Raw genomic sequence first — 24,153 nt, forward strand, 5'->3', positions numbered from 1 at the left:
ACAAATTGCTGCTTAATATTGTTTATCGTACATTACATCAGTGTCTTTCAGCTATTTTTGGCTTGCCGCTCTAGAATAGCTTGTAACTGTAAAGATTTTCCGCGAAATAAAAATGTCATTGCTATCTACTTACAATAAGTACTTAATATTCATATGTCGTATCATGTATTGTGGTTTCGTAAATCGGGTTTCATATAAATAACTACTCTTTTGAATACTGAAGTCGTGCAAAAAAGTTTAAAATCATTCTTATTCAAACGATAGACGCTGGTAATTCATTAATAAAATTTATTTTTATTTCAAAAGAGCTCATTCCAAAGCATTATTTTGTTTTCCATAAAGACAACGCTTCATTTCACTAAAAACACCAGATTGTATAATAATAACTTTGAAAGTGAAGAATCATTTATAGATGATAGGAATGTTAGAATTATTGATATTTTCTTAAATTTTGATATTACATGGTGTAAAAGTTGCTTCTTTTGGTCCCAATAATGATTTTTCGTGTGTATTCATAAACAATAACAAAGTATTGTAAAAGTTATTACTGTTTTTGGTCTCTATTATTAGGAGTAAAAGTGTAGCGAAGCAAGCCTGGCGTGTTAGTTGAATTACTCTTCTTGTGTTATAGAACGTTTAATAAAATTAACATAAATTTGTGCTAATGTTTTCCTATTTTAAAAGTTCCACAACATGCATAGTGCGTGCAGTTGGTTTTTTAAGATTGGTGTGGCTACTTTAAAATACAATATAATAAAATTATGAACTTATATCTGATCTAGCAGGTAATTTTAATTGAATGAGACTTTTATAACACAATTAGGTTTTTAACGTTTATCGTTACAGAGGAAGATTTGAATGAGGAGATGCGTGGAAGAAAGTAAGTAACCGATACCGCCTAAAAAATTGACAATTAGAAGTAACAGTGAGCAGGCTACATAGCGCGCAGAACGGATGGCCGGTGGGTCTTTAGGGTTTTGGAGTAGAAATTATAGACAGGCAAGCGGATGGTTAGACGATCTATAAAGTTGACCAACGACCTTGTTAAGGTCGTCTGAAGAAGTGGGACACAGGCCGCTTCCAACCGGTGCAATTGGAAGTCTCTTGGGGAGGCCTATGTCCAGTCGTAACTTACGGCTAAAATGAACTGATATAAAGGAAAACTTTAGTGTTTTTACAAATGTCTTATATACTATTAGACTTCTTATGAGTTTGAGACATCTTTAAAAAAATACACTTCTCCGTGTGTTATTAAACACACATTTTTCAGTTTTTTTTTATTTTTAAATTGGAATTTTCTTCCGTATAATTTAGGAAAATGTGCATAGTTTAAAAAAATACTTGATATGTTTTAAAACTACGTTTCATTTTAATTTATTATTTAATAATAATTCGTACATCATTACTTTTATAACGTATGAAAGATTAATTTGTGGTGATTAATTGTTGCCACGGTAACCGGTTCCGCTGAAGGTTAAACTTGGATCTGCTCACAGTCCATGTGGAGGCTCGGTACTGAAGACCGTATGCCCCATTTCAAACGATAAACTATGAAAAACGTACGAAAAGTTACTTGCTCTCATAAGTAATCAACTTTTTAATAAGAGAGTTGTTTATAATTATAATAAAGAGCTAGTTATATGACGAAGTAAAATAAAATAGAGACATAAAGTCTATATCGCGGTGTAATTTTTAAAGAGAAGTGTTGTGTCGAGTTATTAGCGTTATTACATAGATAAAGCGATGCCATGACTCAAAGTAATATATCTAGCAATGAAAAATTTCATGGCGGGGTCCGCACTGTTAGCGAAGAAAAGCTTATGGTAATTTTTAATATTAATTATTTTTCACATTTTAAGATTGGTATTTTTATTTCTACTTAAATTGCCTATTAATAAATTGGTGTTTGACAGAAGGACATTGGTTATGATTAGTCTTGAATATAACTAGGTAATAATAACTAAAGGAAATTGTATTGAAAATTTCAGATTTTTATTGAGATTGAGTTATATCTCTGAAAGTAAAAAACCTACATGAACAATTAATCTACATTCATATTATAATAATTATGTACACATTTTTTTCATATACTGATGGTAAACTAATCAATGGCATTGGTTTTTTATTTAAAATTAATGCAAACTGAAATAAGGCATATTAATAGTTTTTATGATGGTTGGCAAAAAGTTTTTAGTAAAAATAAAAAAATTTAAAATGTTCGCATTTACAAGAAAACTCTTAGTAAAAGACTTCGTAATCTAATAAATTTGATTATGCGATTACTAGTGTGAATTCTTTAATAGTGATTTTAATTAAGATTAAGACAACAGGTTTTTATCGTTTTTGATAAAGAATAGACCAATAAGCGTCGTTATTAAACTAAACCAGACACTTTCGGACCAATGCATAGATTATGTATATTGTCAAAAACGTTGCACCTAAATTAATTTCGAGCCGGTATTTATTTTACATATTTGCGATTTGTGCAAAATACTAATTGCAAGTATTATTAGAAATAATATTATTGAAGACTTCGCTTCACGAATGATTAAACACTGTTCGTTTCACGAAAATATTTAAGAAAACGAAGTTTTTAATTATAGACTTTGGTTGGAATGAGGCCAGTAGTCAAGGTTTTGTGAGTAAAAAATGAAGGCTGCAGAGGTCTTGAATGAAGTATGTCAAATAATTAACACGTACAGTCTATAAACTCAACTAGCATAGATTAATTTTAATATTAGTCAACCTAAATTGAAAAAAAAATGTTTAATTTGTACTAGATATGCCTTGCAAAACGATATTTACATCAATTACTTAGAGCTATAATTACACTATACGAAATAGCCAAACATTACTAGTCGAAACCAACTTCAATATTTTCGTTGAACACCCAGATGTTCGTGATGGAAGCAAATGAAACATAGAGCAGTAGTAGCGTAGTGGAAAGGAATTGTGACTACGATCGTTGGGTGCGGGTTCAATTTCCGACAACTCGCACACTGTGTGAAAAGAAAACATGGTTAGAAAAGTGCCATATCATAGGATCTGAAGTCCTTTTAAGTCCGCATTGAGTTACGTGATGAACAAAAAACTTTTGTCTAGTCTTGTCAAGCATAAACGAGACAGGTAAAATGTAGTAAATATGTTTTGGAAGACAACTGTTTACTGTGTAGTATTATGAAAAACCTTATTCATGTGATTATATTTTTGAAAATAAATCATTAATATCATAATATGTAATTAGAACCGTTATCTTTAGGTGGCAGTACGCGTGCGTCCGCACCGTACTGACGAAGGACCACGGATTGTGCACGTTGTGAGCGATAAGGTGATATAACAGATTTATTTATAACACAAATTATTAAAGAATAAACCAAATTCCCGATTAACATCAAAATTATTATTTTCTTTATAGTTATCATGCATCCTTATAATATCAAAGAAAAATAGTTGTTTATAAGATAAAACATGAAAGGGATGATTATTTAGCAACCAAAGATTATTATATTTCTGTAGTACATATACCGAGGGTGAAAGCAGTGATGACTGTAGCGGATATCAAAAAGTTTTAGTAATTGGTTTACATCTATGTCCTGCACAACATGTTTTAATTATAGGTTAAAAATTTATAAGTCCGAATAATAAGAGTTACAGAAATAATCAAATTTTAGAGCAAAAAGATCGATCATGAGCAAGAGAACACGCCCTCCGCTTGCAAACTATAAATACATGTAAACGCATCTTTAGATCCTTTGGATAATGAATGAAATGCGTTTTGTCTTTTGTACTACTCGTAGTTTCAATATTGCGATCGCAGTACAAGCGCACAGCAAAGACTAGTATTATTGAATAAGAATAGTTGTGCTTGTATTATTAGAAGTCATTGATACTTTTTACTTCATCGTATCTGATGTACGATGTTCTCTTCTAGACATAGGCATCCTTCATAGGTAGATCGGTTAAAGCGGTCTGCATACAGCGTCATTTAACGGTTTTAACAAGGTCGTCTGTCCACCTTGCTACTAGACGACAGCCGTTGCGCTATCCGGTCCGTGGTGTAGACTTCAGAAATTTAAGGCCCCAGCGATCATCTGTTCTGCGCGCTGTGTAGTCAGGCCGCTGCCGCTTCAACTTGCCGCTCCGCTGGACTATAATGGTTGCTTTCGTTTATCTATAGATCTCCTAACTGCTGATTTGATCTCGTAGATAAATCCATAGCTGTTGCCCATGTAGCTTCCGAAGTTTTTATCTATTTTTTTACTATTGTCCATTATATTAAATACCTTTATGTTTTGGTGGTTTGGGTAAAAGATGTTGGTGTTGGAGGAGGAAGCTGACAGTAGGCGTGATGTACTCCGTCAACGGCGACTCAACGATAAGCATTACATTTACGACAGAGTTTTTGGCGAAGATAGCACACAGGCATGTACAATATAACTATGAATTAAATTCATAATTAGTCTATTACATATAGGACACTTTTTAGTTCATTTCTTTAACGAAAAGAAGGAATTTTCAAGTTTTTTCATTTTTATTTAATGAAGTGTTGGAAAATGCAGGTTCTTTTTGCTATAGATAAATGATGTGTGTTATTATTATTTTAAATATAAAACGTCTACTGCGAGACATAGGCCTCAGTCACGGATTGCTTGTAGAACCGGTAGGATGCGGACTGCATCCGGCTTTTTCTGCTGATCTTGTTAAGATCGTCTGTCTACTTTGTAGGTAGACATCCGTTACCTGCTAAATAAGTAAATAACATCATACTCCTATATGTTTTATCGTTGGTAATCTGAAAAACATGACAGATTTTTTTGACGAAAGATCGCTAAAAGCATTTAGCACAGATATTTTTTTATAAATTGAGGTTTTCCTCGGTATCTGCGAATCGAATTGTTCTAGGTATTTTACTGGACTTACCTTTGATGTCCTGCGAAATGACAAGGCACAATAGCTTTTGAAGTCGATTTAAGGATACCCAAAGATGCTAACTTCGACTCCATCAGATGCTATTATCGAATTAAGAAAAAGCAGCAACGATATTTGTCATAATTTAGTTGTTTATTAAAAAAATAACAGTTAAATATATCACCGTATAAACAAGTCTTTTATGATGGTGCTCATATTAACTTAAATGATTGACTGAATATATAAATAGATACATACATAAAAATGTTTAAAATTTTATAATTTAATTTTTTTTACCTAGGAAGAGGTGTACGATGCGGTGTGCTCAACGCTTGTGGGCGATACGTTACGCGGTATCGCCGGTGCGATTTTTGCCTACGGTGCAACAGGAGCAGGAAAGACTCATACCATGACCGGATTAATGTCGCGTGCTCTGAGCCAATTATTCTCAAACATTGCGGATAGCGATGATCCTGCGTCTCATGAGGTACTTATTCTATTTTATTTTGAATTATTTATGAAGCAGACTATAAATAACAATAACAGCCAGATAATATTTCATCAAAGTGAATACCAATATGAAAACTGTACCATAAAAATATTTAAAATACAATGATGTAAAATTAAATGAAACAAAATAAAATCTTTTTACTTTAAACACAAATTAATGCATGTTACTTGAAAGATGTAAGTAAGTGGGATAATTTGAGATTAATTTCCATCTTAAAAATATGTGAAAGATCTTATAAAATTATTCACGGATAAACAATATAATGTTAGAAATCTGCATGATATGATTCTTACTAGCTCGTTATAGGTACGCTTTTTCATTCTGAACGCTCGCAACTAAAGATGACTGTATTAAAATTGTAATAAAGTATATCAATGGAGAAATGTACGTAAAATAAGATTGATCAATTACCTCTTTTACATCATCGTAAGACCATAATACCGGGTGATGCATAAGTAATGTCATAATGTGAAAGTGCCTTCATTTTTACAAATGGCGCCAAATGTTATTATGTTTTTATGGTCTATATATATAGTTAAAAGCCATTGTTTGTTGGCATCTAATTCTATATTTTAAAAAAGTATGTTACGTCTCTCTTTCAAAATTTTTAAAATTGGAAAACGGTGATATTTGCGCATAGATTGGTAGCAGAATTATTCAAAGATATATAACTATGGTCACTTCCACAAGTATATTAAAAATATGTAATACATTGAAAATTAAAATTTATAATATCTCTAATACACAAATATTTACAATTATGAAACCTGAAAAGAAGGTCATCGTCAGTGCTAAAACTAAAAGTGGACTTATGACGTTATGTTTATTATTAACCGGTCATGTATCCATTATGCTCTGTACACGACATTTATTATGTAACGAGTAAACATTTTGCAAGACATTAACGAAAATATGTGTTACATTGATATTTGTGATAACGTGTCACCATTTTATCTTTCATCCACAATACATAGATTGGAATATGCATTGATACGATAATATGTTAGTTTAAAAATGGCAACATGCAAAATAGTTCGTGTACATATTTGCAGTGAAAAATTAAATGTAAATTTATTCCTTATAAATTATTGTTGACCACGACACATTGATATTAAGACGGAATTTTTGTTTGCCGGAGTTAATTGCTTTTTAACCATAAAACAAAAAGTCGGAAAAATGTATGATAGTCACAATATTAATTGATGTAACATTTATTATGTTGCATAAAATAGTTATGGGAAATGCCTACGTATTATCTCCTCGTAAAATGTTACTCGCACTCTTTAGTTTCGACTTAAACCACTGTCATGCTCCATTTTCGTCGCTTCAAGTAGGTTCTTTTCGGAGGAGTTTAAATTCATCCTTACTTTCCTCGGCAAGGACTATTGGAATCTTCAATGCACTTTATTTCATATTCTATTATTTTTACCTGAATAACGTTCCTTTGACCACGAACTAACCTCTTGAGAGAAAATTTGATCTCATACTTACCAATTTACCTATTTCTCTTGGTGGAGACATTCGCTTTTTGACTTCATCATAATGCAAAATGGGAACTCGATGTAATCCTGGCTGAAGGTGATGAAGAGTTAACTCTATATCCTTCACCGTGTAATACGGAATATCACCATATCTCTTCTTTCGCAAATTTATTCCTGTTTGCATGCATTTAAATCATGCTACTTAAGTTTATCTGGAGTGAACACGATTTCTATGCTTTAGGCCGATTATTTGCCATATTACCTATTGTGATCAACCAGCACAAGGTGGAAATCATATCGAGAGAGAAAATAAATAACCACAAATTAGGCAAAAAGAGTAGTCGATTCATACGCTCAGTATGTGGCTTTTTTGAACTGTCCTTGCACACATATCAATTTAGTGCGTTCAATTTCCCCACTCCCAACGTGTGTACGAGGTCGTTCCACATGGTGCCAACGTGTCGTATGCGATGGAAACCGTCATCACGCATCGTCACTGCTAATAGGTGCCATATGCACTCGACATACATACAAATGTATACAGTTTTTGTCCCTGATTAGATGAATGGATTTTTATAATGGTCATTCTTTATTTTTTGCAAATTATTGCGAGAGTTTTGAGGACCTATAATATAATATTACAATTTATAGTGATGCATTTTCAAGAATTTTGTAAGAATATATTACTAATACAATAAAATAAATTTTCATTGGTTTATTCCGCAGTTTACTTCATTTTTACATTTCCAAATTCTTTAGTTATTGTCTTTACGTTAATTTTTGTTTGCATATAGTACTAAGATTGGGTGTAATGCTATTCGTTTATGTTTGTTTCTTTATATTAAAATTATTTTTTATTAATAAAAACAAAACAAAATACATTAAAAATACTATCATTTAATCAACATTAAAAATAATAGTCATTGGAATATTTATTTTTGTAAACTGTCTGTTTTTAACTCTTATCACATGATCGTAATTTTTTTTATTTGTCTTTTGTTTTCAAAGTAGGATTCCTACTTTATACTATAAAAATACATAAGTATATAGTTTTTAAATTTCATTTGGCGCTGCACTGGCGTTGCACGTAAACCTGTCGCGCTGTATCCGTGATTTTGCAAGTGGGCAATGTTAGCGAACGTCCGTTTTGTGCCAACGCCTTGTCTATGTGAAGTGTTCTAGTTTCCTTTCATAGTTGCTATTTGTAGATATTTTATTTTTTAACATTATTAAAATTTAAAACGACTGTTGACTTTTGATTTTAATATTTTTATTTTGTCTTTTTAAAATCAGATTATAAATTCCAATATTAAGCAAATTTATCAGCCAAAACCTAATTTAAATCTAATTAATATGTAATAAGTATTTAAGGCAACACAAAAAACGGAAACAATAACTGACGAACGTTTAATAGTTGATCAGAGGCATAACACTTTTCTAATTTCACAAGCAGTAGGAATGTCGTTATCGTCAAATATCCCTCATTACCTTAAGACAAAGGTCGACGATTAATACGTGTTACCAGTAATTACGGCACTGAAACGTGGTCTCTTATTTCGGGCCTCTCTGGCAACGTTACAGTTGCTCAAAGAGATATAGAGAAAACCAGGCTCAGGACTTCTCTACGAGATCGAATCGAAAAGGTGGAGACCCGCTGACGATCGAAAGTATCGACGTAGCCCAGTGGATTGGCAAGGGGCAAGCCATGTAATGCGTAGAGCAGATAGCCACTGGGGCCATAAGGTTCTGGAGTAGAGACCACAGCTCAGCAAATGTAGTGTAGGACGTTCACCCATAAGGCGGACAGGCGACCTTTTTAAGTTTATCGATGCACGCCTTTTTCAACCGATCCTTTTGGGAAATCGATGGGAAAAGCCTATTTCAGTGACGGAAGTTCTTGGGCCAAAATGATGATGAACAATGTTCTTTTCTGCATTATATTGAATATTAAAATTTAAGATGTTACTCAATGTAATGATTTTAAATACCTTGAAGTTCATTTTATCATACAAATCTTCAATTTTTTTAATTATAAATTTTTGTGGTCATAAACTCATGACTGAACGTTACTTGAAAAATTTTTACAATCGTTGATTTAATAATTCATCGTAGGACATCGTAGGTCACATAGTTCTACAATGTTAATTAACGCTGAAAAATTTGTTAATTTTAATTAAGCAATCTGGCTAAGCTATTATATCTAGTGTTACAATTAATGCAATAGCCAAAATGAAAATAAGTTAATGTATGATCGATACAAATTTATCCTATTTATTATTAAATAATTCTAAATAATATAATTCTTACATGTGACTCCTGTGTGGTTAATTAATCATATCGCAGTTTGCACATTTTGCTATTATTCATTACACTATTGTTTACGGTAAGACGTTTAACACTTTATTCGTAACACAAACGTAATAAATTACGAAAATGTTGTTATGTTAGTAAGTATTCATTTTTATGTAAATGTAATTCTAGACCTTGACCGAAGGTAATATCTGAAACATAATATGCTAATATAGGCCCTCGACACTTACACAACACGATTGGATAACAGGCTTTCATAGAATTGTTATAGGACATTTTGGGTTGTGTTGATGCCATCTAATAAATACAGGGTTTTGAATGTAAATAAAAAGATTTTGCGTGTTCCTCTATTGTAACCGTTTAACCTGCTTTAAGCGGTTTTAGTTAAACCTAATATTTAATTACAAAGGTCTACAAATGCCTTAATGTTTCATTCAGCATGATTGTTTTCTCTTCCAAAAATTACGGTATCTAAATTAAATCTGCATGACGGTCCGAATGGCAATGTATGGGGAAGTTTAAATGGATCAAAGTCTATTCACAATTTCCGCTGTCTTTAGAAAACCGTGGCAAAGTCGTGGCGGTATTTAGATTTAAAGATTAAATAGTGCATTTCAACTCCATTTCAACTTAAAACGCTTCATAAATCATTTCGTAGAAATTACGGTGTATTTTCACATCAGTATATACGAATATCAATCGAAACCAGATTAAACGAATTATTTATTTTTAAATTAGTTATGGATTATAAAATAAATAATATAAATAATTACATTATTCTGTCTTAGTAAAAGTTACGTTTCAGTTAAGTAAAATATTTCCGAAAATACCAAATTAGCCTATGAAAGTATTCGTTGCAAATACAGTTGTGTGTTGGTAATGTCGGAGAGGATGAACGAGGCGTGGTACGTTTTGGTATTAAATTAACCAGATATAGATGTATATGTATAAATACGCATATATATTTATTTATTATTTAATTCAACATCGAGAAAGAGATCACTTGCCGGATCAAACTCTCGGATCCGAGACGTGGTCGAGGTGTGAGAGGGCAGGGCACATCGCTCAGGCAGCCAACGGACGTAGGGACAAAAGATTCACCAGTGGCAACCACCTGCTAGAAGACCGACGATATAACCAAGGTCGCGGGAAGTCATTAGTTGACTAAATGAAAGTTAGCAACAAGATGTTTCTTACTACTACGAAATAATCCCGACACAATGCAGTTCGCAGTGTATGCTGCGTCAAGTTTTACTTGCGGCGGCGTGGCGGTATACTGTGTTCTCTTAGTTCTCTCGAAGCACATAAAACTTTGTAATAAATGTTCAGTTTAAAGTTCAGTAAACTCTGCTGTCTGCCTGCTTCTGGTCTTGGGCTTAATGAATCTCTTAATTGAGTCTCTGCGACCATGGGTATAGAACGCCAGATGCTTTGTATCAAATTTCAATAATACATCTTTGTTTTGGTATATGTACTGTGAACTTAGATAAGTTTCAAATCGTAGATTCTAGTAATAAATTCTACCTGACCACTATTTAGAATTATCAATACAGTGCTTCAATAACGTAAAATAGGATTTAAACGATAAAATACTTTTAGAAAGATTTACACCAATTGGTACTACAAAAATATTGGGGCTATATCGGTTGGGTGGCAAAGGAGGTGTTCCCTCCCCAAAGGTGAAGGTCACTGGCTAAGGGCATTTTGATTATTGAAACAGTACTAGAGCGCTCTTCTTGCAGTAATAATTAATACATTATCAACATATTTAATCCTCCTTTTCTTTTCACTTATTCAATAAATCATTGGGTCATTGACGGGTTTAACTTACGACATTATTTTTGGAATCGTAAACGATTAACTTTATTTAAGCTGTGTTGTTAAAGAGTTAACAAAAACTAATTATTATCTCTGTATATTTTCTGTTTACGAATAAGTGTCTAGCTAGCTAGATAAAGTCGATACTGAACTGATACGACACTGCGATTATTTTGCGTCGGGATTAGACGTACTGAATCCAACCCAACTCTAATTCTAAGGAATTATAGATACCTTTGATATTGATTCAGAAAATAAATGTTCCATATATTAGAGCACTGTTAGTCTGTCTATATATCATAAGTTCAGGTCTTGGACGATACAAACAGGTGAGTTTGTAAGATAATACGTACGCGGTTTGTTTTCTCATTTGATTTGTGTTCATAAAGTGTGAAGATATAAATACATAAATCGATAAATACAAATAACAATTTATAGGATAAGAACTCATTAATCCCAGTATAAAAAATCAGAAACATATGATGATACTCACCATACTGTCCAAAGTCCACAGGGTAGATTATGTATTTGTAAAACTGAAGCTTGAACGCAATATATTTATTTGTACACTTAACAATTAAAAATACATTCAAATGAAAATAGAATCGGTCATATCATTCGAGGCGATCTCCATCAGACAATCTTTGGATGTAGATAAGAGATATGACAGAAAGAGCAGTTGTGAGTCAAAATGACAATAAAACCTTGTTCTCGCTTCAGAACACTTAATGCATATAGATACGAATAGATATATTAATGTAAGCGTACATATAAAAAGGGTACGAATAAGTAGTAATTGCCTGTCGAACTATATTAGAAGTCCAGGAAGTGCTCTTTTACCATCTTTTTAAAATTTATAAGCGATTTAACGCGTCTTATTACTACTGCAATGCATTTCATAACCTGACATCGACATCAGCAAAAGTTTTTTTCTTAAAATATGGTAGAATAGACAGACACTATTTAAGTTCTCCGATGATTGGAGCAACTTATCCTGTGAGTCTTGTAGAAAAAGAAATCTAGATTTAAGGTGTAAAGGAGTAATCGGATTAAACAAAAGTACTATAGGGTAGAAAAGAAGCTAATACGATATAATGTATATATCTTTGTATTTGCAATAAATTTTCATAGTCTTAATAATAATATAATTAAATTTTTATAAAATTGAATCCCACTTTCCGCTAATCTTGCCATAAATTAAGAACGACTTCATAGTTTTTTTTATGAAAAATTTCAGAAAATATAATGACTCTCGAAAGCTTGGCGCATTCGTCTGTTTCCTATAAACCTCTCGCGTTTGGCAGTTCACGCACTTCAAATTTATTTTAAAGTATTTATATTATCCATCGATCAAATAATTTATTTGTGAATTTTAAATTAAAGTTATAAATAAATTTACAACTATCACATATGTTGCATTAATTTCTTTTTTCTATTGATGTATGATAGGTCAATAACTTTTGGCAAAACAAAGTCCATAGTAGAACCAGTAACTTTATAAATATATATTACGGTGGTAATTATTGACTAACCACGAGCATACACAATTTGCGGGATATTTGTAATAAATATCTAATGATAGCCAAGTGGATTGGCCTTGAAGTCAGCTTAATTTAGTGACGTCATTGATGTTACCTCGTGGAAGGTTTCGTTGAATTATTCGGGCCCTGTTGCCCGAGACCGTTGACTCGATTAACGATTAGGTATAATGTAACACGCTAACATAATGCTTAAGTTAAATTAAAGTAGGCATATTTTACCAACGATAAAATGCCTAAGGCGATGTTAAAATTAAAACAACTTAGTTGTCAAAATTCCTATGGGTTAAGTTTAATATTTTTGAGTGAATTTAGCTGCTTGGTAGTTTAAATTCATATTTTAAAATGACGAATAAGTTGGTTAACGAAAGCAAAAGAATATCTAAAGTTAAAGAAAGAACGAAGATTATTACATAATTATGACTGTATATAAGACAGTGTAAAACATGCGTCATTGAGACAAGATTAGTTCTTTTGTTTGTACGTACAAGAAATAAGAAGCATATACACACATATATATATATATATATATATATTAAAACGTCCTAATATTACAAATAATTTCTAATTTGGGACTTGAGTTAAAATGGTCCATACAAATAGAACCTTTTATTATTTCCAGTCATTTACGAACAATGTAAGGATACTTATAAGAGTTAAATATCCTTACATTGTCCGTTATCTATAAGTCACCTTGATGCTTAAGGAATCCCAAAATGTAGCCTTGTATAAAGTTTTAAATACAATGCGTGAGTTCCACGTGCAATTGTAAGGGTGACCTAGACCTACAATTGAAAAGCGATCAAATTTCTCGTCTTAATATATACTTGTTATTTATTTGTTTGGATGGCTATACACAACAAAAAGATCTAGTTTAATTATTAACATCGTCTTAAACATTTATGTGGTTTATCGATATGGTGTTTACGTAATAATTATCAAAATGAGAAATATTTATTTACACACACATTGCTTGAAATTCTTCCGCACAGTTTAGAGAAGTATCAAAGGGCATTGCGATCACGTTTATGACTTCTTCGTTCATTTAAACAATAAACTTTCTATGAATCAACTTCTTGCTTGAAAAACAATTATAAATTTCTGAGGACGGTTTTTTTTAAATTAGAAAGGTAATGAGGTTTTTTATTTTATTGCTAGTTTCAAACATGAATGAATTGGTATTAACTCTAAAATCAAGTTAAAATGAAAAAGATTAAAACGTGTATGAATTGTCCAATCCATTTAATCATAAATAAAACGTCGTAAATTTATTCCATATAATCATAAATAAAACGTCAACAAGAAAGTATAAAATGTATCTAAATTTTTAAGTCTTATTATAAATATTTTTTGCTGATTTATGTCAGTGCCACTAGGATAATAATTCAAATTCATTAAATTTTTCAAAGAAAGTCACAAGCTTCGTGGTTGGCACATAATCCCTCTTCTATGATAACGTCACCTGTTTTTGCATTAGTAAAATTTATGACGGGAATTGGCGAATGGGGCCGGTCGTGCGGCATTGTTGATACGAATCTAATGTATAATGTTACGCTATTGCTGCAAAATTTTGACTGCATTCTTACGTAGTCCATTTGTTTCCTTAGTTACTTAATTTTAAACAAAAATACAGAAAATAAATAAGAGATTTAGTTTGTAGAGAAGACATCAAAATAATCTTTTTTTAATATATTTTTCATAAAGTAATTATTGAAGTATTATGTTTATGAATCAAATCTGCTTGATTGAGTTTATATTAAAAAAAAAAACATTTTTATAAATATGTAACTTCTTTACATTCTATAAGTATGTGCAATAAATTTTTGTAATAAAGTAAAATGGCGTAATTTAAATTTAGAATAGTTTATTGAAAAAATCCTTGTAAAAAGATTTTTCAATTTTCATAGATTAATTGATTAAAAATGATAAAGAATTTACTGTTATATTTCTAGTTTCTACAATCGAGTTTTTAAAGGATTTAGCATATTTTGTGGAATTGTTTTGTTCACTTGAAACGTTTGCTCTGTAATTTTTCAAATATTCATGGTTCAAATTGGTTTCCAGCTGTTTTTTTTTATTCCGTATCTATTTTATTTTACAAATATTTACAATGAAAATTACGGTATAAAAACCGTACCCAACTAAAAATTATTTTGTCATAAGTCGTCGTTAAAATAAACATTTTATTAGTGAATGGTTTATGAGGCTTTCAAACGCTGATCATTAGCGGTGGTTCGTCGTCACTGTTTAAATACTTGTACAGTCCGCCTACGTACGTATTGATTCTTTGACGCTCTTCATGTCGAACAAATTTCCAATTAGGATTTCTGAATATGTGTAGGTGAATGGTAAATGTGACTTAATGGTCTTTCAGGAATTTTCCATTAGTATTTAATGCAACCATAGTAACACTTATTTTAAATTGATTTTAATCATGAATTTTTAGTTAATAGACACGTATATTATAATCTGACCCATATCAATGTTAATGCAACAATTTAAAGGCTCAAAATAAATATCAATTTTCATATAAAATAGATTTAAAATGATTGTAATTCTAAGTCGATTTCATATTGAAATTTTCAGGTCAATCTAAGCCAATAAGTTTATCATTTCTATCTATTCGATATTATTACAGGTTAAGATGTCTTACATCGAGATCTACAATGAAAATATTAGGGACTTGTTGAACCCCAGTGCAGGTCCACTGGAATTGCGCGACGAGGGTGGCAATGGAGCGCCCGTTGTAGCTGGTCTAAGCGAGGTAATGGGATTCTGTCAATTTATTAAAATAGAAACTAATGGTTAATAGCTCCATCTACTATCCACAAAAAGATTAATATGAGAAAGAGTTTCATTATCTTTACTTAATTGTTTCTAAAGGACAGCGTGTTTCGAAACGAAGTCGTAACGTTGTTGTTATTTAAAGAGACAAAATTCACTATATTATTTTAAAAGAAATTAATTTTTTGTTTAGCGAGATATTAATTCTTTTTCCCACGGAAGCGAATATAGTGTCAGTTGTGTAGGGGCAAGTCTTTTTCTATTTAAATCTTTACGTAAAATATATTTTTTAATATTATTAAATACTTGTCAAAACATTTAAACAAAAAAGGTGACTTAAAATTTTGTGGGAATTATCATCGTAAATACTCTATTTTATAACAATAACAGTTACTTTGCATCATTACAGTGAATATGAAAGTGAATTGAATTAATAGTTGTTAACTACCAGCCCTGACTTACGACACTAAAACATGGTCTCTCACTTCGGTTCTCATTGGTATATAGTATATGTAGTCGATAGATTTCTCTACAAGATCAAACAGGACAGAGGACTGTAGAATGTTGGCTAATGAAAGTAACAGACGTAGCTCAGCGGATTAGCAAGTGACACTGGGTAGGCCACGCGAACAAAATGAACAGCGATGGCCATTAAATTCTGGAGACCAGGGACGGGCAAGCGTAATGTTTGACATCGACAAGTTGGACAGAAAACCTTGTTAAGGTCGTCGGAAGGCGCTTATTGCAGACTGCTTCCAACCGTTGCTATTAAAAATCAATATTAACAGATGAAAGTAGTCAAAATTGTTTTTGTATAATTTATGCTTTCACTTTTATTTTATTAAATATTTTGTGTTCAATATGGCGGTCACGAACACTCCAATGGGTGGACCACCGGCCTCAAGGTCGCGAAAAGTCGCTGAATGCGTGCAATGCAAGACCAGTCATTGTGACGATCTTTGAAGGAGTTGTATATCGGCTAACATTGTCATGTTGTTGACTAGGTACGTGCTCTGGGCGCAGCGCATGTCGCCGAGCTGCTGGCACGCGGTGACCGCGCACGAACAGCTGAACCTACGCATGCCAACAGTCATTCTTCCAGGGGACACGCTTTGCTCAGGTAAACCAGTTTAACATAAGTTGAATTATATTTGTTACTTCAATTTATGTTGTTTTAAATTCTTATTTACAACTTTTAGCGTGTCAGTGAGTGCAAAAGTCGACGAAGGAGTGCAGCGGGGACGTTTGTTCCTGATAGACTTGGCCGGTTCTGAAAGAGCAGGTCTACGATCGAGAAGACTAGAAGGAGCACATATCAATCGATCTCTTCTAGCTTTGGGAAATTGTATCATGGCACTCTCTGGAGGTGCTAGGTAATGTCACTTACTAATCGATGAGTGAGTGTTGGAAATAACACATATTTTCTTTTTATTCTTTATTTACCAGATACGTGAATTATCGCGATTCTAAGCTTACTCGATTGCTGCGCGAAGTATTAGGCGGACGTTGTAGGACTGTGATGGTCGCGCATGTAGCTCCTGGTGCAGCGCATCGGGACACCACGCGTTCCACACTACACTACGCTCAACGAGCTGCCTCCATTACTAACAGGGTAAATGAATCTACACCACAAGTCTTTCACTGATGTAGCAATCGGAATCTTACATGCAGAATATTTATAATGTGTTTAGGTCGAGCGTGAAGTAGTAGAAACTCCAATGCACTTATCACAATATCGAACCGTTATCAATGAGCTGCGAGAAGAAATCGCCCGCCTCAAAGTGAAAATGAAGGATGATCGTTCGAGGTAACTATATAAAAAATCCTTTTTTCCTTGGTCATGCCGTATCTTGCGAAATTTTATTTATTAGGGTTAGAACTGATTAGTTATAACTTAGACAAGACATCTATCCAGTTTTTAATAAAACTTACGTACGTTAAGATCATTTTTGTTGTGTTTTTTGGAGCACAAGTTATTATATGTACATGTTAATGTTTTTCTGAAAATATGCAGGTCTAAAGAAGACCTGAATAAAGAGGACAGTAATGAGGGAACCTCAATAGAAAGCGCATCACACTTGAAATCGTTACGCGAGGCTATAGTTTCCACATTCAAGCAACAAATGCGTCTACGTCGGAGGTTGATGGAGCTAGACAGTCACCTACTGGGACTGGCGCTGGATGCCGAACGACAGCACGCCGCAATCTCGCATTGGGAGGCAAGGTTCAACCGCCTTTACAAGCCAATAAATATTGGAGCAAGGCTTAGTACCACACAAAGTTACAGGTAAATTTTTATGAATTACTTTTAGGAAAAAAATGTAGATAAAATTTTACAATTATAATATAGATAATAAACTGAATTTCAATATTTTTTTTAAACTTGTTAGTCACAAATTAAAATGATTTTAATACTTCTGGGTAATAGGAGATGAAAGGTAGGAGTTTACAATTGGAGGTACCGGCGTCCATATTCTGACCTTCTCTGCATCGAAAGAAGTATATTTTATTTTTTGGTTAGATTTACGAATACTCTACTATGTGATTCTGAAAGAAAACTAAAAGGTCGGTGCCTCAGTAACGTCCGCTTCTCGATGTTTTTTTATAAATAACGTTTTTATAAATTATGTTATTCTTTATGCAAACATTGCTAGATCACGCGGTAAGAAAAAAAATGCCCAAATTGCAGAGACGTGTTTCGAATTGTCGCAGCGAACACATTCTCCATATTTTGCACTATTTTGTCATCATCATCATGCCAGCCGATACACTGTAAAGCATAGGTTTCTCCCAAAGATCGACACGATCCCGTATTCCACCATTTGACCATCTTCAAATCAGTGTCGAAGAAAATCGATGTCGGAAAACGTGCAGTTTACTATTGATGTCTTTGGATAAATTTTATTATATCTTTTGTGTAAAAAAGTTATATAGGGTAAATTATCAAACATTTAGGTACAAATAAATCTAACTTGAGAAAATCGAATCGAGGGATTGAAACCTAAAAATAACTTTTTTATTAATTTGAATTCTTTAGGAAAAAGAATTTTACTTATCCTTAATTTATGGCTTTGTATTTTAAATATTGCTATCGTTCACTTTTCATTCCCGCGCCATTCATTAGTAGAAACTTCATTAGATTTTGTATTATTAATTATCCGTTTTCCGGCTTTCATTACTAGATAAGGCCTACTTGCAAGTTGTTTTCTTATTATGACATCGCAGCGTTTGTACGCATCTGACAATACTCGTAAACTAAATCCTTACCATTAATCAATAAAAATCATTGTTGGGTAGGTCGAATGCGGGGATTCCTCGTATATTGAATGAGGAATGTCTTAACGGCTAATAGAAATGCACCATAAATGTATAGGCATTTAAAAAGCAGTAAAAGTATAATAACAATAGACTACTAAGTACTTCATCTTAATACATATATTACATATTTAGTGTGTGTTTATAATTACTAGTTTTCTCAACTTTCCTTTATTATATAATATTAACTATATTGTTTGAAATAAATTTGATATTTAATATCAATATAAAAAGTAATGAAAAAAATTGAACTTTTTAATAAATATGAAGATAATTCTTGAAGCTCTCACGTTAAAGCAGATCTATGTTAAAAGATATTGTTACAATTATTGTTATCCTACGGTGTTTGCAATTGATTAAAGGGGAGGTACAGGTGCGTCAGTCGCTTCCAGCGTACCTTCGGGTGGGGAGCGAGCCGAGGCCGAAGTGGCAGTGGAGCAGGCCTGGGCCGAGCTAGCAGCTGTGGAACGCGAACAGGAGGCAGCACGCGGAGAGCGAGCTCGCGTAGAACGACAGCTCGAGCAGGTTCGCCTACGAGGCGCGCAGCTAGAACAGGTACTCTCTTTTTAAAAATTAAAAAAATCTTTCTTCAAATATGTATTTATTTACTTGCACATTGGAATCGTCAATTATTTTAAGATATTAAATAGTAAGCTACCACCAGCTCGGAATACTGATCAGCTGAGAAGAGGCAGCTAGAAACGCTGTTGCGTTTAAACGAATTCCCTCTTATTAAACGAAATTTAACAATGTTTGATGCATTCATTGTTATTTCGACCATGTGAATGAGCTCCGTATCTAAAAGTTAATCTTTTATAACGAAACAATATAGATATATTAGTGAGAATATCCTGCAGGAGTTACCAGCACATATTGGAAACGGACCCGAGCGCGAAGTGCTAGCACTTGTATGCCGCGTGCACGAGCTGGAGGCGGATAAGCTAGCGCTGCAAGGGGAAAGGGCAGCACGCGCTCACGACCTCCGTCGCCGAGACCTTGCACTGCAGCGAAGAGACGCTCAGAGGCGGCTCACTGATGAGATCATCACCAGGCAGCGACGTGCTTTAGAAGGCATGTGTACCTTTATTGACATTATATAAACATTTTTAGTCAATATCCCATTTGTTCTTTATACAATACCAACAGCTCAATTGGAAGTAGTTATATAAAAAAGATACATCACACAGATAAAAAAGCGAGATTTTTTTTCTTAATTATGTTCATTAAAATGATGGGTGCAAAGCCGTTTTCAATCAGTCAGGCTTATTGGAAATGCATGGGGTCGTCCTATGGCTGAAATGACTGTAATGCAGGTTATAAAAACTTTGGCAACTATTATTACAAGGTCTATTTGTAATAATATGTATAGGTGTACGCTAATTGTACTTTATTCGATGTAGGCCGTTAGAAAAGGAGATCCGTATACGAATGAAATTAACATATGGCCCAGCGGTTTGGAAGTTGATATGGCAGTGGATAGTGTGGCAGTGGAAGTGCTACTGAACTTGATAACTCGCATTAACGGACCACCGATGAAGAGCTTGACGTGGGTGGATGGATGTCTTACATAACTTAGATTTTGGGTTTTATTATACAACAATTTTGTTCAAATGTTTCCTTCACAAACTTTTGTGTGGAGCACCAAAAGCTCAAAATTCACACAGAGCCTGTGTCTGTCCTAATTCGAACCTGGGACTTACGATGACAAGCCAGACTTTAAACAAAAAGGCTCCGACTATTCTCAAAGAATATATAGACACATCAATTTTGTATGGCCCTCTACTTCCTCTAGCAATTTACTTTCGAACTTGAAACTATTGATTATTACATTATGTCAGTGACACTGAAAGGTTTTAGTAGTGGCCAGCTTAAATATAATTTTAACTTTGCTACTAAACTCTAGTTACATTTACAAGTACATCAATCTGTCATCTGTTTCCATGAATTGTCGGTCACTTTAAAGCTATGTTCCAGCATCATTGTGGATTTAACATCGAAGTTTTTAAAAATAAATTGTTTATTATTAATTTTGAAAAATAGGTTTTCTTTTTCGTACACTGCATGATTTTAGTGGTGATGATGTCATTATATTTTCATAATAATGTTTTATGGTACACGATATTTTTTGTGGTTACATGCTAACACGCCAATTTTGAGTTTTGAATGGCGACTAAATTTTGACTTATTTTGATTTACTGTGAGGATTCTATGAAAAGAGAAAGAAGTTTTATTTCTATCTTCTTCGCAAAATTTCCATTTTTCTTTCGATGACCTTACTTTTGTACTAACGAGAAATTGAAACGTTATTAACTGAAAAACATAATTGAAACATGATTAGGATAGGCGGGGGATTTTTTCTTAAGTTATTTTTAAAAATTGTCCTATACTAACTCACAGAAATGAGTGTAAGCATCCAACCTGACCTGGCGCAGCTGTATGAGTTGTATCAACAAGAAATACACGCATCTACTTACACCGAGAGTAACGACATCTACACTCCGCCTTACCTTTTGCCGCCAATCTCAGCCAGGTTAGTATTGCACATTTTCTATTGCATATTTATATTAGTTTAAGTTTTATATCACATCATTATTATAATTAACGTACAGCATTTCGTATGGTATAAAAGTTTCTCATAAATTACAAACATGTGGATATATAAACATTATCATTGATAAATGGAAATCTAACATCTCCGTCCTGCCAGGTGCATTTAAGGGTTTGCAGCACAAATCTGGACCTTCAGAAAAATAAAAAAAGTTAAAATAATCACCCGTTAAAATTAATACTTCATGAGTAATGTTTGCGTTAATCTAAGAAGTTAATACTAAGATTAACCGTTTTATTTGTGTAGGCGGGTTCTTTAAAAACAAATTAACTCTATCCAAATCTATGAAAGGTTGTTATAAAAATGTGTAGCTGCTGTTTACGGCATTTTTGTTAATTTAAAAGGGAATAAAATTGAAATGAAATTAATGTATTATTTTATAGCAGCTTGTCGGATCTGGGATGGTCTGGTAGCTCGAGCGGCTCCGCTCGGGGCTCTAGTTCTGGTTCGGGAGGAACTGTACCGCATGACGCCCGCCTTCCTCGTCTTGCGCCGACTCCTCGACCGCGCACTAAATACAGGTATCATTATAATAGCCTGCTGTATAAAAACAGTAGCAGTGAATTTCCAGTCACTGCTCTGTGGTGAACCTTTTCACGAAAGAGTTCTTAATTACAGGAATCCATTGAAAGGATCTGTTATATACGCGGTGATTGGTTTCAGGTGTAAAAGCATTAAAAGTGGTGAATATATAACTCATTTTCCATTAAAATGCTTCAGCCCTTTAAACCTCTTTTAAACATGTTTTCGGTTGATATCGTCGCTGTTATTTGTGGCTATTACAGCTTTTTCAGTTTTGAGGCTCTAAACATATTTCAAATTACCTGTATAAAGTGATCATTTTGAAATGCTAAATCCAAATGCTTCGGCTTAAAGGATAAAAAATCTGAAATGTATATTTACCTATAGAAGTGCGACAGGTCAATAACTTCTGGCGGTGCTAATTTTGAAGATCAGAGAGTAAACAATAATTAAAAGGTAGTAATACGAATTTCAAGAACGCTTTTTTTTCTGTAACTGTTATAACTTTATTTATTTTTTCTAAAACCATTACTTTTTGGATAACGTTTATCATACATTAATTGACAACGAATAAGCTAAACATTCACCTCTTTACAGCTTCTTTCAATCACCATGTATATTGTATTGCCAAATCTTTTGTAACATCTTTCCATCTCAATATTTTTTTAAATAAGTTGAACAGAAAAATAAGTTAAAAAAAGAGTATAATAATTGCAATTGTATATACTATATAATAAAATAGTTCTTTTTTTAATTATATTTAATTTTCCAGCAATTTAAGTGCTTCGACATTAAAACGTTACGCCAGTGACGACAGCTTGGTTATCGCAGCACCTCGTCGAAGTGAAGCGGCATCTTGAAGGGAAACTCGATGAAGTCCAGGCATTGCTAACAATTGTATGGAGTTGTATATTTTCGGCACTCCAATAGAAAGGAGACCGTGCAGTCTTCGAATATGAAGAATTAAGTCGGTGATGTTTTGTGAATGTGTGTATTTGATTCATGTCCTAGATTACGTGACGTCCTTTGTCATTAGTAATTCAATAATATGACTCGATAAAAAATATAATCATTACTTATGTTATGAGTTATCGTTACAACTATTGTTTTTTACGGCGTTCTAATTTATGTATTCAAAAGCAAGTGTACAAAATACAATTAAACAAAAGTGTAAGCAATGACCCCCCAAAAAATTTGCCTTGATTTTTAATTATTAATTTATATTTGTCTAGATTGTATTGATGTCATCAATAGCTAATTTTAGCACTAAATGACTTTGAAATAAGTTGATTTGCAATGATCCGAATGTTACGTGCTTTCTTAGAATTAATGATATATTATTATTATAATTTTATACCGTTATTACCCATAACCAGACATGGTAATTTATATAAAATGTTTAATTATTATACATGTTTTATGTTAACAAATTATTCAAGAATTTTATTAAAAAATTATGTAATAACAATGAAGTATCGAATTATATGTTTACTCACTGTTTGTTTTTCACCCGGTTTTCTTTAATGATTCTAAAATTGGCATCGTTAATACGAATGCCAGTTTAATAATAATACATATTAACCATTGCTATCCAAGATTTCAGTTAATTTTATTTATATTTTAATTGTACGAAACTTAGAACTTAGTTTTAAAATCATAAAGTAAATCAGTTATCTGTTTATTACATGGGTAAAAGTAAAGACTAAGTTTAACAATATAGAAAATTATTTCATCCACGACTACGCATATAATGTTATTTTAATAAAAGTTTTCAAATAAATTCAGATAAAAAGGCAAGTTTATTTTGTAAATCTGTTAATTTTGTAAACACTACAGTCCTCAAATAGACGATTCCGTGAAATAAAATGGGTATATTATTAAAGTAATATCTAGTTCTTATAAGACACTCTGACTGTTAATGTGTTGGCAAGTATTTAATCCTTGTTTAAATAAAGTCTTAATTAGTTCTTGAAATACAGTGAGTCATTTCTACTAACTGGACATCCTAGCGGCAAGATGATGACTTTGGTCTTTTAGGTAAAAGCTGGAATGTAATCGGTTGTTTCTATATAGATTTTATTTTCTAGAGGTCCCAAAAAATCATACGATTTACTATCATTAAATTAACTAGACCATGTAATAGCTGAATTTCTTGTCTATGAATTTAATAATGAATTATGAAAAAATATTGTTTCGGTAACTATAGCAAGTAACATGGGGACCGGGAAATCTTTCTTTTAATTTCAAAAAGAAATTAATTCTTTCAGTAGCTGTTTGTTAGGGGCCTCCACTTTGTTGAAATTACATGTCAAAGAAAGCACAATTTATCGATGAAAAACGCTATAGCAGAGTTTGTTT

The 24,153-nt window shown here is 32.7% G+C and overlaps 1 protein-coding gene across 1 annotated transcript; it reads left to right on the forward strand.

The window, feature by feature from the left end:
• Positions 1–1,748: 1,748 nt before the first annotated feature.
• Kif19A (Kinesin family member 19A) lies at positions 1,749–22,655 on the forward strand. The gene is made up of 15 exons (XM_068775900.1): positions 1,749–1,823; positions 3,260–3,328; positions 4,312–4,422; positions 5,210–5,395; positions 15,205–15,330; positions 16,355–16,470; positions 16,550–16,723; positions 16,797–16,962; positions 17,042–17,157; positions 17,365–17,637; positions 19,028–19,220; positions 19,523–19,736; positions 21,063–21,195; positions 21,660–21,794; positions 22,568–22,655. Exons 1-15 carry the CDS (start codon positions 1,749–1,751, stop codon positions 22,653–22,655), a joined length of 2,175 nt encoding a protein of 724 aa, XP_068632001.1.
• Positions 22,656–24,153: the final 1,498 nt, after the last annotated feature.

The sequence above is a fragment of the Battus philenor genome, unplaced genomic scaffold (genome assembly GCF_028537555.1).
Source record: "Battus philenor isolate CCGP_79_NKW_IND1 unplaced genomic scaffold, ilBatPhil1.0.hap1 SCAF_9, whole genome shotgun sequence".
NCBI classification, from domain to species: Eukaryota; Metazoa; Arthropoda; class Insecta; order Lepidoptera; family Papilionidae; genus Battus; species Battus philenor.

Excerpts from the sequence above, each read along its gene's own strand:
- Kif19A (XM_068775900.1), top strand. The coding sequence starts at position 1,749 with ATGACTCAAAGTAATATATCTAGCAATGAAAAATTTCATGGCGGGGTC. Across the intron at positions 16,963-17,041 it reads CTGCCTCCATTACTAACAGG|GTCGAGCGTGAAGTAGTAGA; the intron begins GTAAATGAATCT and ends TAATGTGTTTAG. Across the intron at positions 17,638-19,027 it reads AGTACCACACAAAGTTACAG|GGGAGGTACAGGTGCGTCAG; the intron begins GTAAATTTTTAT and ends AATTGATTAAAG.